We start from the raw sequence: 16,608 nt of genomic DNA, 5'->3' as shown, positions 1-16,608 counted from the left end.
AGGTTGTCTCCGTGGGTGGGCCTGAGGAAGATTAACATATCATACTGGGGCTGGGAGGATGCATCACCCTTCACTAACACCAGCCTGCGGTGGTTACCTGGAGAGCCCAGTGATTCAGGCTTTTGTGCCTATTTGGAGAGAGCACAGACAGTCGGTCTTAAAGCCAACCCCTGCACCGCCACCACCGACGGCCTGATCTGTGAAAAACCTGCCGGTGAGAGAATGAGAGGCAGAGATGTGGAGGAAGAAATGGGTCAGATCACAGAATACAATTTATTTTTAGTTTGAGGTGACAAAATGTGGCAAATTTGATTTATGCAGCCTCGTGATATCTTATGATGCAGGGAGAATAAGGAGGAAATAGTAACTGATCACATTTCTTCATGAAGCTGTTAATGAGCAGAAAGCAGAGGAAACAGTGGAAGTTTTAATGAATTTAAACTTTGCTGATCCAACCAGAAACTCTGTAGTAGTAGGTTTCTGTTTAGTATATCTGATCTAATGATCTCTTAACCGACCTCAGTGGTACCTTCTTTTAACATAATTTTCTGTCTGTCCTCAGGGAGTCCACAGAGTCAGAGTTCTCGACCCTGTAAGACGCCCTGCGCTCTGCGCACCGGCTGTGCCAACTGCACCAGCCAGGCCATGGAGTGCATGTGGTGTGGAAGCACTCAGCGCTGCGTGGACTCCTCAGCGTATGTCATCTCCTTTCCCTACGGTCAGTGTCTGGAGTGGCAGACCCAGGACTGCGCCGGTGAGGCTTTTTTCTATTCCTCCACTTTATTCCACTCAAACACAGCTTGGTTTTTAGCATTACAGTAAATCTATTTCAAAGAGAAAAAAAGTAATGTCCAAATACGTGGAAGAAATTAGAAAGTTTAGAATTGTGATATGAAAAAAAAAAGTCACCTTTTTGTCATTGGAGTAGAAAGTACTGATCGATCGGTAAGATGAGAAACATTTTTATTATCATGCTAATTTTAATGATCAGGTTGACGGAATGATGGGATTTATACAAATGAATTTCTACATTTGGTGACCTGACAAGAGAACCTCGTGAGCAGAGTCATTATAGACTATTGATTTGTTTCTTATCAGCAGTCATGGCGACCCTCCAGTGTCTCACACACTTCAGCACTGAGGCAGTGATACCTTTCCTGTAGCTACAGGACAAAAAATCCATGATGTACGGCGACACAAGCCTGAATCCATCTGAATTCCTCACTGCTTTCCCGTCAGGTTCTAACCTCAACCTCTCCACATGGAGCCATTTGACTTATGCTCAGTCTCACGTAATATTTATAGCTCGCTACCAACGCTTACTAGAGCATAAACAAATCTTTAATGTTGTAAAGGTAACAAGTGTTTTTTTTTATCATTTTTAGAAGGAAAGTGAAGCTTTGTCTTTGTTTTAAATGATTTTGGGAACAGCTGAAGTCTGTTTTGTGTTGTAATTCAACAATTTTCTGACAGGAAAACATCAAACTGTCAAAGTTTTTCCCAGACTTAAAACTTTTTTATTGTTATCTGTCAAACAGAAGTTCAGGTAATGGCTCCTGAAATTGATGTTGTTTTTACTTTATCTATTTATTTATTTATTTTTTGACTGGTGATTATTTCTTCCTGATGTCAGTAGTCTAAGTGCAGACAGCTCTCCATCCCACTGTTAACAAGCTTTCTCCTTTTCTTGTTTTACCTTCAGTCATCTCTTCTTTCAGTATTGTTCTCAGTCTGGTGGCAGAAACTGTGTAGGAGGCTTTTGTTCTGCTGCTTGTCTTGGTCAAAAATGGATTATTGTTTCAGATATGACGCATCACATTTCATATCAGTCCTGCTGTCCATCACTCTTTACATCTTGTTTCATAAATTTCTGCTTCAGCTCTTTTGTTGTTGGAGAGGTTGGTTTTTCTTTTAGGAAACAGCTGACTACATCTGAAGCATCTGAGACCTTCAGATTTGATTGAGGGAAAAAGCTCCTTAATCTTTTGATTAATCAAGTTTATGAGCATTTAAACAGGAGGGTTTACTTCATTCAATCATTTTGGTCCCAGGCTTTCTGTGTCATTCCCATTTTTCTAGCTGAATAGAGACTAATTGCTTGTGTGCAGGATATACTGAAACAATTATCTCAATGCAGCCCCAGGCATTAAATTCTATAGCTTTGGGACCTTCCTTGTCAGCTGATCAGTCACGCATTAATTGTCCTGTACCGTCTTTCCATGTAAGTTTTTTCTTTAAGCATTTAGTTTTTCTGTCTCTTAGCATCCTGCAGCTATGTGGAAGTAAATAAGGTAGAACCTGTCTGTAGATGAAACCTTTTCTTTCAAGATCTCATTAACAATCAGCCTGTTTTCAGAGCTTGTATGGGCAGTTTTTACAGTTCAGCCTGCAGATAGTTGTTTCTCAGTGGATAAAGACAAAAAGAAAAATATATTTTGGGAACATAACAAGACAGACCAAACAGACAGAAATTCACATTTCCAGCAGCTTGATGTGGAAAAATAAGGGCACGCAAGTTTCAATAAAAAGCAACAGCTATAGTAAAGTACAAAGTAGAATAACAATATAAAATATTTTAGTTCTGGTTCTAAGGTGCAGTTTGTGCAAAATGACAGTGTGACATACAGTTGTGCAACAGTCTGTTTATACACACTTAAGTCCCACATATACGTGTGTGTGTGTGTGTGTGTGATAAAGTGTGTGTGTCCAAAGTGTGTGGTGTGAGTGTAAAGTGAGTCCAGAGCTCTGTTCTATGTTATCGCTCTCCCTGAGAGGGGTTGATGAGCAGTATGTCGTGGGGGAGGAAGGACCTCCTCAGTCTGTCCTCGAAGCAGGACAGTGACAACAGTCTGTCACTGAAGCTGCTCCTCTGCCTGGAGGTGGCGCTGTGCAGCGGATGGTTTGGACTGTCAACGATGGACAGATGTCAGGCTGTCCAGCTCAGTACCAATGACGCAGAGCTGGACAGTCTTTCTTGAGGCACACTACAGCGTACAGGAGGACACTCGCTACCACGGACTGGTAGAAGATCTGTAGCAGCTTCTTGCAGATGTTGAAGGACACCAGCCTCTGAGGAAGAACAGACAGTTCTGTTTTTCCTGCACAGAGAATCTGTGTTGGCAGTCCAGTTTATCCTCCAGCTGCACTCCCAGGTGTGTGCCACCTCCACACAGTCCCCTTTGATGATGACTGACTCTGGGTGGGGCCTGGGTCTTGTGAAGTCCACCACCATCTCCCTGATCTTGGTGGTGTTGAGGAGCAGGTGGTTGGAGTCACACGATTTGACAAAGTCACTGTCAGTTTGTCCCTGAGGAGCATTGGCTGGATGGTGTTAAAGGCGCTGGAGAAGTCCAAAAATATAATCCTCACAGCAGCACTGCCTCTGTCCAGGTGAGAGAGAGATCGGAGGCGCAAGAAAATGATGGCATCCTCTACTCCCACCTTCTCCCTGTAAGCAAACTGCACAGGGTCAAGAGCGTGGTGGGTCTGTGGCCTCAGCAGCTGTTCCATGGTCTTGTGGATGTGGTTTCTTAAGGACTTGAATGATGCAGGATATCTTCCATAGGTGCTGAACCCTCCCCTGTCCCAAGCTCAGGTTAAAGATGCGTTGAAGGGGATGTCCCAGCTCCCGCGCCGGGGAGACTCCATCCACACTTGCAGCTTTGGTGATGGCTTGGGGAAGTAGGAGAGTGGGTCTGCTGTGTTCTGAGGTGTGAATATGTTGGGGTGGCCCAACCTATTAAAGAAGTGATTTAGCTGGTTTGCCCTTCCCACATCCTCCTACATTTTATGTACTGTATTTGCAGGTATGCATTCACTGAGGAGTAATACCTGCCCCATCAGAGCAGACACAAACATTTTGCACCAGGTTCACCAGAAAGCACCGAACTTCTAAAACTCCAGAACAAGTCGGAACCAGAAGTTTCAAGTTCAAGTTGTTTATTTGTCACATGCACATACAAGATGAGAGTAAACTGCAGTCGTACATGCATCTGAGGCTGTGCGCACCTATTTACCGCCAGTAAAAAAAAACTTTTTTTCCTGTTTTTGGGCCATATCGCCGAGCCCTATAACCAGTCTTTATCTTAGCACTGAACATGCCATTCTAATAAGTTATTCTGTAACCTGGGCCTGTCTCCACACTTCATGTCTTATTCTGAGTAATTCAGTCATCTCTGTCCAGATGAATTTCACAGCTGCCATCGGTCTTCTGTATTTCCACAACAGCAGCAGCATGTCTGGAAACTGGAATCACAGTGTGTAAAAACAGTCAGATACCTGGATTTGACAGCTGGTACTGAACTCCGGGGGTGGAGAACCATCCTGAGACCCACTGAGGGTGACTGTGGTGCCTTTGTTGCGTCAAGTTAAATTTCTTGAAGACATTTGGATGTGGTAACAGGCTCACCATCAAAGAAGAGTTGCATCATTGACAATCAAAGATCTGTCAGCAGCAGCAGCAGACAGAACAAGGCATTGAGTCTGGATGAAGCAGTGTGATTTGACATCGAATCAGACATCTACATGACAGTTTTGAATGGGACAAACTAAAGACCTAAAGACTCACTGTAATGCTCGGAGGGCTTCTGGGATAGTCGCTCATACAAAGAAAGTGAAGGAGTGAAAAAACTGATGCTGAAACCAAGAATGAAGCACAGGAAATGTATATTTGTATGACTGCTCCACAGCTTGAATGTGATTATTGTTTAGGGTGAAACAAACCCATGAGCACAGCATAAAACACTTTATAATTATTCCATTGTTTGATTTACATATTGTTTTTGTTCCATCTGCTTATCATATGAACCTGAAACATTCAACACGTAAATTACAAAAATTAGCATCAGGTTTGTTTCTTTTAATGAATTTATATGAAATGGACAAATCTTCAATGCAGACCTTAATGGTTACTAGCTGGAAGCAGAACATGGCAAAGATGCAAACACAACTAGTGTTTGAGTGCATGAAAATGTAAAGATCTACAGGAGTTCTCGTTACCTGTTGTGATTCTACAGGATGTTGTCAAACATCGTCCATATTTCTTCTCCAGAAACCAAAACACCAGATCAGTAACGTAACATGTTCTCTATTCTTTATAAAATGCATTTCCATCAACCTTAAATGCAATAGTGGTGGACTTATGCATTTAAAGTAGCAATACCTTCTGTTATCACAGTCACTGGCCAGTTTATCAGGTCCACCTTGCTAGTACTGGGTTGGACCCCTTTTTCCTTAAGAAGTCTTAATTCTTGGTGTGATAGATGGAACCAGGTGTTAGAAACATTCTTCTGAGATTTTGCTCCATACTGACATGACAGCATCACACAGTTGCTGCAGATTTGTTGGCTGTACATCCATGATGAGAATCTCTCTATGCTCTATTTATTAAGATCTGGTGGCTGTGGAGGCCGTTGGAGTCCAGTGAACTCATCGTCATGTTCTAGAAAACAGATGGAGATGATCTGAGCTTTGTGACATGGTGCATTATCCTGCTTGAAGTAGCATCAGAAGATGCTCCACTGTGGTCATAACGGGATGGACATGGTCAGTAACAATACTCAGGTAGGCTGTGCTGGTTAAACCAGACCACGTTGGTACTAAGGGGCCCAAAGTGGGCCAAAAATACCCCACACACCATTACACCAGCAGCAGTCTGGTGTAATCAGACCATCTTCTATTGTCCAGTGTAATCAGACCATCTTCTATTGTCCAGTGTTGGTGAGTGTGTGTGAATTGTAGTCTCAGGTTCCTGTTCTTAGCTGACACGAGGCACCCGGTGTGTCTTCTGCTGCTGTAGCCCATCTAGGGCTGCACAATTAATTGGATTTTGATTGTGATCACGATTTTGGTGGCCACAATTAAATGAACCTGATCGTCAACGATATTTACATCAAAATGCAGCTGTGCTGCATGCATCTCTGATCACACACATTCTCAACCAGTAGTCTGCCAACCACCAGGGGGCGAACACAAGGCCAAGGCTTCATTAAGATGTCTAAATAACAAGGGTGCACACCTTCTACAGTCGGCAGCTAGTTGTACTCAGTGTTGCCAACTAAGTGACTTTGTCGCTGTATCTAGTGATTTTTCACTCTCCTCTAGCGACTTTTTTTCAAAAAACCGACTAGCGACAAATCTAGCGACTTTTTCTGGTGATATTAGAGACTTTTGGAGACTGAAGTTAATGAGTTTACTCTTCAATGAGGACTGGGTGCTGCGCCGACCCCTTCCCCATCCAGAAGCGTTAATGTTTATTAATGAAGAGTGTGGACATAAATATTTAAAAAGTTAAGTGTTGTGACATGCTGCAGGCTCCTAATTTAAAAAAAAAATAAAACACACACAAAAAACAAAGAAAATATAGATTGAAAAATGTAATTATATTTTTTTTTTTTTTTTTTTTTTTTGCTGTTCTAAATATTTTTAGGTTGTCTTTTTCTCAATTTTTGCCATTCTCACGACATCCCTCTCCACGATAGCATCCGTTACAGCTATATATACTAGTGATGGGATCTTCGGCTCTTTTCAGAGAGCCGACTCTTTTGGATCTTGAACAGCTCTTAATTTAGCATCTTTGGTAGCCCCATAATTTCCATTAACGTCTCAAAAATTAATGGTAAATGTTTTTTTTTTTTTTGCATTATCTATTTTATTTTAAAGTTTAATTTTTCACAAAAAAATTGTTGCCACATAGTTTGTTTATAATTGGTGCAATAAAAATACATGTTTTTCCAAACACAGTGAATGATCGTGATTGATAATCGTGATTAGAATATTGATCAAAATAATCATGATTATTGTTTTGGTCATAATCGTGCAGCCCTAGGCCCAGCTGCTTACCTTGGTTGGGACCAGTGCTTATTTGTACCAGGAGACGTTTTAAACAAACTTGTTTAGATATGAGTGGTAATTGTCTTGCATTGGCTCTTATGACCCATGTGCTTAAACAGCAAAGTCTGCAAAGAAGCCACAGTGAATAATTAAAGTAGAACTTAAAGGTTAACCATAACATAAAGATTTTAAAACATAAAGGTCATTCATCGTTAATTCATTTAACCAACATACTTGTTAAAGAATAAAACCTATGCTGACATTCTCAGACTCACAAAGATCAAGGAATCCACAGTGAGACAGTAGTTATCAAACAGTGTGTATGAGTTTGTAATGCTTGGTTATTTATTCTGTGTATTGTGTTATCCACACACTGTTACATGGTGATACTAGTCTTGAAGCAGATTCTGGGTTTGGTCCAGAGAAAACAAAGCCGTATGGCATATTTTCTCCAGGGTATGCATGTTTTTTTTTTTTTTTCTATCTATACCACAGAGTTTCTGTAAGGTTCTTCGTCTTGGAGATTAAGGCAAAAGGCAGCTTATGGCCTTGATACTTGATGTATTATGTATGGAGGCTCACAGATCTGCATGGCGCTGGCTTCAGCTGTGCTCACTGTCAAGTGCTGTTGGAGCAAATGGATTACACACGATGAAGCCAGATATGTACTATCTAGTGATGCCAAAACATCAGTCCCAATGTGATCAGAAGCAGAATGTGGCACCGAGATGATTATGCTGAGAGAATTTTAGATAAGATGAAAATTGCTCACTCCTTGCACAGCAGGAGGTAGCAACTATTTCCTATCTGCAGCATCTGCAAGCCTAACTTTCTACAAATATTTATTACCTGTACTGCTCGATGGCAACTAATATCCTCATCTCAGTACTGGTATGAATGTTTGAAAGATGGGAAGGAGCTTAGATACAGGCCGTTCTGTTTTTACCACACAAAGCTTGTGGTGGTTGTTTCCTTTGAAGCAAGCAGCGGTGGAAATGCTGCGCTTTGCGCTTGCTGCTGAACTTTAAGGCTCTCAATGATAAAAACTTGACTAACTTTAAGAGACTGTTTGTGGTTTTACATGCACATCCAGAACACCGGGTTGAGTTTGTCTTTTTATGTGAAGTCGACAAACTCTAGAAAATCTGAGTGTTGACCTATGTTGACTTAAATGATCTATTTCTATTTTTTTCTGTTCATTTGTAAAAGTGTTACTGACTATTAGACCACCTCTTTCACTAAAATCAGATGTATCACAGACCCGCATGACTCAGTTTAAGTGCTGCAAAGTGTAATGAGCTGCAGTGTAGTGAGCTGTTTACACAGAACAGAAGGGAAGTCTTTTTTTACTACAAGAAACAAGGAAAATAGCCGCCTGAGCAGTTTAACTTCTAAAGAAATCAGTGCTAATTTTATTGTGTGTGTGAGCCATATTATGTGTGTGAGCCTAAATTATAAATGGCCAGTGGTCAGCGGTTTCATTTGTGGATAATGATTAGATCACACATTCATTATTCCTAAATCATGAATATGTTTGCAGCCATTATTTGAAAAGAACATTGATCCTAGACATAGCCTGAAGGTAATGTCATGTAATGGCACAAAGTACAGGCAAATCTTTGGTGCCGTTAACCAAAACAAAAAGCCATGTAAAGCCTGCAGGCAGGCAGTCCTTTTTTTTATCTCTCATCCTCATTTACAGTGAGTCCACAGACTTCCTGAGGTAATAACCGCTCCTAATTCCTTCCATGTGGAACATAGATGAAGCCAGATAATTGGAAAGGCTACTAAAATCAGAGCAGGCTCAGGCTCTGAAAACATAGCAGGTAAATTATGTTATCTACATAAAACAGCTGTTACATAAGTCAACATTCAGGACTTAGCATTATTCAGTCCATGCTTAAATTATTTTTGATTGTTCCATTTATAGTCTTCAGGTCACATTTGATCATGTTGGTGGCATTCAGGCTGTTACCTGAAATATGTGTTCCATTTGCTGTCGCTGCCTTTGACATGCTCCTTATGTGTATAGCAGTAATCTGCAGATGCACCTTGCAGCATGTGTTCAGGAAGACGGCGTGTAGACAGCTTAACTCTGCATCAAAATATATTTTTGAAAGAATCCAGACAATCATACATCACGCAATCATAATTCTACCATTTTCGGTTTAAAAATGGAAGAAAGTGACTAAATGTGATGGAAACTTCTGAATCTGTGATTGCATACAGCACATGTGAATGTGTTAATGCTTTTCAAAAGAATAGTGGTTGATTTCAAAGTGGAAACTGATGTAATTGACAGATTGCTCTTAGAAGAGGTGCATTGCTGGATTTGAACCTGTGATTGGCAGCACTATAGGCTGCCCTAACCAGGACAAGGCCCGTCTGTTAACAAGGGTAGAAGCAGGACAGTTTTTGTCATTGAGAAGGTGCTTTGCTGAAAGAAGCTGAATGAGTAATTGTTACAGACTAAGCAGAAGTAATTACTACTTGCAGTTATATTTGTCATGTTTGTTTGAAACTTTTTTGTTTTGAACTACAACTTACATTTGTGCAGCTTTCATCCACTTTCAATACACAGCAAGCAGACGTGTCTATTTGCAGCACACTGACTGTAATCCTGCAGTTTAACGGCGGAACGGGAGATTCTCATCATGGATCTGCAGCAGCTGTGTGATGCTGTCATGTCAACATGGAGCAAACCCTCTAAAGATTGTTTCCATCATGTGGTTGAATCTATGACGCCAAGAATTACAGCAGTTCTGAAGGAAGAAGGGGGTCCAACCCGGTGGACCTGATGAAGTGTAAAGCAAAGGTGCAGTTCAGTGTAACAGGTTTGCTTTTTGGTGACTGCAGAGGAAGGAGTGTGTGTGCTTTAATCAAACAGCAAAAAATAATTTGTTGAACTGGAAAATGATGATTTGGTGCAAGAAAAGGGTGAAGGATCCAAAGATCTGCCACCAACTTCCAGCAACATAATTATATTTTAAAGTTGATGAGTAGATATATTTCTAGGATTTCAAGTTTGTTGTGTGGTATGTAAATATTTGCTTTAGTGAGGAGGAATCCCTGGTGTGATGTGGATTATGGTTGAACTGCCTATCTTTCTCTTTGAAGTGTGACTGTAGAGGAAAATCCAGCGAGCTGTCAGAAGTAAAAGGAGGAAGAATTAAGGAAAGTTAGAATAAGAGGGAAGAGCACAGTAGGACAGAGAATAGATAGTCCCTTGCTTTGTAATTTCATTTATGCTAAAAGTGTTTTAAAGTGATACAGGAAATGGGTTTTAGAGGGTATAGTGGTGAAGAAAGCAGCACTTTACTACAATATTTGAAGATGATTTAATGAATGGAAAAGGAAAAAAAATGTGGCAAAGAGGAGATAGAAAGTGAATCTGGGAAAAGAGGAGCAGGAATTTGTGATAAGAGGGAAAGAGAACAAATGAATCAGCATTGCTGTAGTGGTGAATAATGCATCTGCAGCAAACGCACAAGCAGAGAAGATGGGGTGTATTTCAAACAGGGGCACAAAGAAAACGACACCCGCTCAGCTGCGGCTCATGGAAACGACTTTTCAGAAGACGACCAACTTCACATGAAAATGCTAATTTTACTCTACATTTATGCAGACGCACTGATCTCTGAGAGAACCTGTAAGTTTTCTCAACCTTCAGGTTCCCTGTTTTCCCACCCTCACTTTTTATCCTGAAATTTCTCCAAGCAAGAAGTTCAGTTGAAGCTCAGAACGAGACCGACCAAAACAAGCTGCAGATTTAAATTTGGAGGGCTGCAATTTCCATTAAAAACACCACAAACATTCCATTTCTTATGCTCATCACCCATCTCTTGTTTACTGAGGCGTCTGTGAGTAAAACACAGCTTCAATATGGAGATTTTTTTGTTTCCTCCAAGTTCTGAATGCCATACCATAATTCAGTGTGTCATTTTTAATTCCCACCACCAAAATGTTTTTGAATGTCACATCCACCTCATGAATACCAATGCTTTTCTCAACATGTGGAATGACACCAGAGTGAAAAGTCAATTTCTTTATAAATGCTGAGGGTCAAAGAAGAGGTAGTAAGATGGGAAGCATATTATCAGGGCAGATTTCATCCCTCAGGATTTTGATTGTTGTTGCTTTGGTTGAAGCTATTTGAAGTAGATATGAAAACAGAATATGCTCATAAGATTATTTAAACATAACAAAAATACATGCTGCTTTTGTCTGCATCTACTAACAGAAATGTCTTATTTTTTCTTCTTTTTCGCTCCACGTTCACCCCTGCTAGCCCAAAACTGCTCGGGTCTGAGGACGTGTGCCGAGTGTCTGGAGAGAGTGGAATGTGGTTGGTGTGGTGATCCCAGCAACACTGGCAAGGGTGTGTGTATGGAGGGTTCTTACCGGGGCCCCCTGAAGCCTGCAAACTCAAGACCTGGATCCAGAGACGGGGACAGACTGCGAGACAGAGACATGATGGTGGATCAGAGTTTCTGCTCCTCTGAGAGAGGCTACAACTGGGCTTTTATCCAGTGTCCCGGTGAGTTGAACACTCAGAGCTCACTCAGGCTGAACTGTGTAGATCAAACTCTGGTCCTTGAGGGCTGCTATCCTGCAGGTTTTTGTTGTTTTCCTGCTCCAACACACCTGAATAAAATGAATGGGTCATAGTCAAGAACTTGACAAGCTGTTAGATCCATTTGATTGGAATCAGGTGTGTTGGAGCAGGACAACAAAAACCTGCAGGATAGCAGCCCTCGAGGACCAGTTTGACACCCCTGGTGTAGTTGAACTGACTACTGTTGACATGACTAATAACTTTAAAAGGATTTAAACAAGAATTACACAGGAAAAGCATGACAGTAGATTTACTGTGGTATTTGTTCACCTATAATCAACTATCAAACTTTGTACTGTATGCAGCACTTTTCATCTCAGCCAGATTCAGTCAGGATTGCTTTGCTTGGTAGTAATGAAAACACTTTTTGGGACTGCCCTAAACTCACTCACAGTACTGGAGAGATATACATAAAACATTAAATGCCATGTTTAAGACTCGGATACCTCTAAACTTTAATTTGCTCTGTCAAGGGAAAGTGCTGGCCTTGGCGGGGAAGAGGGATATCAACCTGCTGCCGACCCTGTTAGCAGCGAGTAAGAAATCTCTAACTAGGCCATGGCTCAACCCAGCACCCTGAACATTAGAAGAGTGGCACAACACAATTTTGGAAATGTATAAAATGGAAAAGATTACTATTTCTTAGATTCCAGAAGAATAAATCCAGACAGACATTGAAAAATTGCATTGAATACGTAACACCACTGTGGGTAAACTGTGTATAACTCTGCAAAGTTTCTGGTACTCTTCTGTAACTCATACTGGATGGAGGATATAAGCTACATTTGCTACTGTGTACAGTTAAATCTTTGAAAATGTGAACTTGTTGGGAAAATATCACTTAAAATATGCTCCTAAACGTAGTACGTAGTAGTTTTACCTTCACTAAGTGTGTTCCTGCACCTTAAACTGTTGTTCTCTCACTGAATCTGTGTTTGTAAAAAACACCAAGGTTGTTCTACACTCAGACCTACGACACACGGAGGTGGAATTACACAGGGGCCTTTTTGGGAGTCTTATTTTTGGGCATGCACCATGACTTTCCAAGTTACGTGCATATGCATTTGTCAGTGCACGGCAGCATGGTGAATAACCTGGTAAAAATATTCTGCTACTACTTTATGCAGCTGATAAAACTAGAAACGTCTCAGAAAGGATTGATAACATATATAACAGTTTAATCGGAACAAACCAAAAACAGAGCAGACATGCTTGTATCTGCCTGTACCCAGACTTTTGAAAACAGCCAGTCAATATAATGATGAATGAACAATAATTAACTCGACTCTGCTAATTAACTCTGGTGCTTTGCTGTTTGTCGTCATTATTCCTTCATTTTTTTAGTTTATTTTTATTCTTATTACAACAAAAATCAAAAGTTGAATAAGAGAAGATGAAGTGGTCACTGCTCGGGTGGCTCACGGTGCTGAAATAACAGCTCCTGTAGTGAGTCGCGTCATGACCCAGGAACATGAATCATTGTCAAAATCATAAAATACACCAACCTTAAACAGGACTAAGGTCAGTTCTGACTCTTAGCCTGTTGTCCTTATTCAGTAGCAGCTACTGCGGTCTGGGCTTTAAAACTGTTTTACAGTCATCACAGTTACAGACTTACTATAGGTTGGCCTATTAACACCCCACAAAGAGCAATGTGCTTGGCTGTGAATGGGTGTCAGAAGGAATCAATGCAAAATTGTCCCAAAAATGATAGAAATACATTTAGAAAATTTTCTACAATAAATTAATAAACACACAAAGCTGATGGATTAATGATATTAATATTAAAATAGAATCTGAAAGTGGACTATACTTTTCATAGCTTCCCCTTAATTTCTCATGTTGAGTTTTCAGGGGAGTCAAGTCAAGCTCCCTTTAGTTTCCCTGTAATTTGAACCATGACCACACAGATTATGCAGAACAGCAAGTCCACTGTCTTCATGTTTTTAGAGTTCGGTGAGTGGTCTCCATTTTCCACCAACAAACTTACCTGAGTCTGCCTGCGTTTTCTCACTGTACCTATTGCTCTGAGCTCAGCTCACCTGTCTGCTGAACAGAGTTGCATTCAGCCAGGTAAATAAGTCATGATGTAAATTTTAAAGATGGTGTCTTGTTTTCATGACCATCCATGAAATGAAAACTTGTTTATATAAACCAAACAGTTTCAAAAGTAAAAGTATATAATGTGGCTCGTCTCCTTTTGTGTGTTTCATGTCTCATTTCCTCTCAGCGTGTCAGTGTAACGGCCACAGCAAATGTGTGAACACCAGTGTGTGTGAGCACTGTGGGAACCTGACGGCAGGAACACACTGCCAGAGCTGCATGCCTGGTTACTATGGCGACCCCACCAATGGAGGGAAGTGTAATGGTAAGTGGATGGACTTCGGGGGTTAAATCGATCTGTTTTTGTTGTGAAAACTTAAGTCTGAACAAAAAAAACAAAAAACAAATCTGATTTGTTATTTAATTGTTTTTAATTCTCAACAAATAAGCATATATCCCTTTCATCATATGATATAAAGTCTTCATCCTTTATCTGCGCTGCTTTACATAATGAGCCATTCATTTAAAACCTGACTGGTTCAAACAACTTTCAGCAGTGTCTAATGTAACACACACCAACCACCTGAAGGGGGCAGTGTTTAAAAGCTGTGACCACCAGCTTTGGTTTCTTTGCAGCATGTGGTGAATTGAGGCGTTAAACAGAAATTACACATGTTTTATGAGCAGGACTGAGACAACATGCAGCTTCTCAAAGCTTTGTTTAGCTTCATATAGAGACAATCATACCACAAATGAGTGTTTATAGAGCTGGAGATATAACAGGGAAAAGGGTGTGTGCTGGGATGTGATGGGAGAGTGTAATGAATAAGAGAAGGAGGGAGAAGTTAGAGGGAGGTGCAGTAACATCAGTCTCACTGTGACAGATGTGCGTTTTGGCTTGGTGGCGGCGTGACATTAAATCGCTCTTAATCATTTTCTTATTTCCTGAGTTGACTGGTGTCTGTCCCTGGCGGCTTTTTGCGGCGAGCGTGGCGCTGATAGATGCACGCCCCTCTACGCCTCCACAATGGGCAGCTTTGAAATCAGTTTCTCTTCTACTTTGCTTTTAGTTGCATATTCTCTCTCACTCTGTCTTCTTTGTTTTTCTTTTGCTGTCTTTCCTTTTCTCCCCTCTCCTGAGCATTCTTTCACCCTCATTTATCCTTTTATTATTCTCTCATTTTCTTTCACTCACCTGTTTCCTCTTTTTGTCCTTCTGCTGGCCCATTTTTTTGTTTTTTGCTTGTTAAACTGGATTGTTAGACAGATTTGTTTCATCCCACCAAATATCAACCATCCTACTTGTATCCATCTGCTTTTACCTCCTTTGGACCTTGGTCGTTTACCATAGCACTCTGTCTTCCATCCTCGTTCATCTGTCCAAGTCATTCATCCTTCTTTCTATCCCCATCCTCCCTATAAGAGGGACCACTAGATTTACCTTGAGCCAAACGTCTGGGAGGTGATGATGTGTGGCCGATTAGAGCGTTGAATGATAGACAGTTCTGTCCATACCAGGGAGGGGAAAAGGCCTCCTTGTAAAGAGGAAGGAAGGTAGAGGGACAGAAACTGAAGCAACGACAAGCAGACAGAAAAGAAACAGATAAAGGCAGGTGGTGAGATATACAAGGTTAATATGGGTGGAAAGGGACAGATGTCCTTGGATGGAGAGATGACGGAGGAGGGAAGAATGGGGAGAGAGGGAATTGGAGGGCAGACAGAGGAGAGGGTAGTCTGTCCGTTCCCTGTCCATGTGACAGATGATTAACTAACCTTGTCAAATCTGGATGAAGTGTGTCTGTGTGTGTGTGCAGGGCATTTGTGTTCCTTTTTTCTCAGACGGTTCGGTTCACCTTGTCCTGCACGCAGACAAAATCAAACACACTGATTTTTAGAGCTGCAGCTGACAGCGTGTTAAATGTCTGTTTAGACTTTCAGACGAGAACAGATTTTAGACAGAAAAGCTGCATGTTTAATACACCGCCCGGATGACGTAGTTTCCCTGATTCCTGCTCTCCATTTTATTAAGACACAGATACCAATACGGAAACATTTGTGTTCATCCCAACAAGGCTGGACGACAGCCACACCTGGAAGTATCATCCTAACAGTTCTCTATTGCCACCTGGTCCGCTTAACTGAAAGACCAAACTGTGTTAATGTGGTCTAACAGCAAAGGTTAATAAGAATTAGTCCTCATCAAGGTGGGAAAAACATTTGATCTGTTTCAGCGAATTAAAAGTGATGTGGAAGTCAGGTATTTGATTAAAACCTGATGCTGTCATGTTTGTGCCACCATTTTTACTACGGTGTCTCTGAGTGAACAAACAGCTCTGTGTGTGAAGTAGAAACCCTCTGCGCTTTAAAACGTTGTTTGGTAGGGATAAAGAATGCCTTAAAAGGCACCAAAAGTAGTTGCCTGTAGTGAGGTCGCTGCACCTGAACACTGGATCCACTAAGATAAAAAACATGTTTATGTCCAAAGGAGTTTTGGCCACTGACAGCCACCATCCATTCACAACTCTGCTTGGGATTTGAAGTAATTTCTATGCGTTTCTTCACCACTAGATGTAGGTCATTTTCACAAGCGTTACCTTAAAGCCACTCAACACTGACCTATGAATCATTCATACATGAAAATGTCTAACTTGAGGGATGAGCCCAGTTTGTTTCTATACATAACAGACAACTTAGTATTTCTTGTATTTCTCAGTATGGTGTCACTGTGTTCTTTCAGCTCTGCTTTCAGCCTTTTTTTCCCCTTTTCTGCCAAAGTGGTTCCTGCTGATACCCAACACACACAAAAAAAATAGTTTCAACTACTAAACGCCAGTGAAAGCTAAATGTTAAATGTGCTATAAAAGACAATGTGTGTCAACATTAGGCATCAGTATATAGTCACCTGCCATCCAGGTGCAGGTGTATCCTGCTCCACCACTGACTGGGTCGCTGATTGTTTTTCCCTCTGTCACTGCAAGCCTTTGTTTGCAGCTTGTTGGGGTGTGATGGCTGTGAGATGACCCTGTGAGGCCTCGCTGTTAACTGGATGATGGCAGTCCCATGGGCTTGTTCCAGAACATCAATGCAGTGATTACACACTGAGTGTAATGTAGTGACAT

The 16,608-nt window shown here is 41.1% G+C and overlaps 1 protein-coding gene across 7 annotated transcripts in view; it reads left to right on the top strand.

The window, feature by feature from the left end:
- atrnl1a (attractin-like 1a) overlaps positions 1-16,608 on the top strand; it is a 317,476-nt gene that overhangs the window by 98,582 nt on the left and 202,286 nt on the right. For 6 of the 7 annotated variants that reach the window (XR_006013321.1, XM_042010699.1, XM_042010698.1 and 3 more), the window contains 4 exons: positions 1-214; positions 563-754; positions 11,120-11,368; positions 13,677-13,814. Coding sequence is in view for 6 of the 7 variants with exons in the window: in XM_042010699.1 (XP_041866633.1) it covers positions 1-214; positions 563-754; positions 11,120-11,368; positions 13,677-13,814 (793 nt within the window). In the remaining variant the exon portion in view is untranslated. The remainder of the gene's footprint in view (positions 215-562; positions 755-11,119; positions 11,369-13,676; positions 13,815-16,608) is intronic. The other variant, XM_042010700.1, reaches the window with a different exon arrangement.

This window comes from Melanotaenia boesemani, chromosome 16 (genome assembly GCF_017639745.1).
Source record: "Melanotaenia boesemani isolate fMelBoe1 chromosome 16, fMelBoe1.pri, whole genome shotgun sequence".
Lineage (NCBI taxonomy): Eukaryota > Metazoa > Chordata > Actinopteri > Atheriniformes > Melanotaeniidae > Melanotaenia > Melanotaenia boesemani.
Note: the sequence above shows the minus strand (reverse complement) of the source record. Positions and strands in the feature narration are given on the sequence as shown.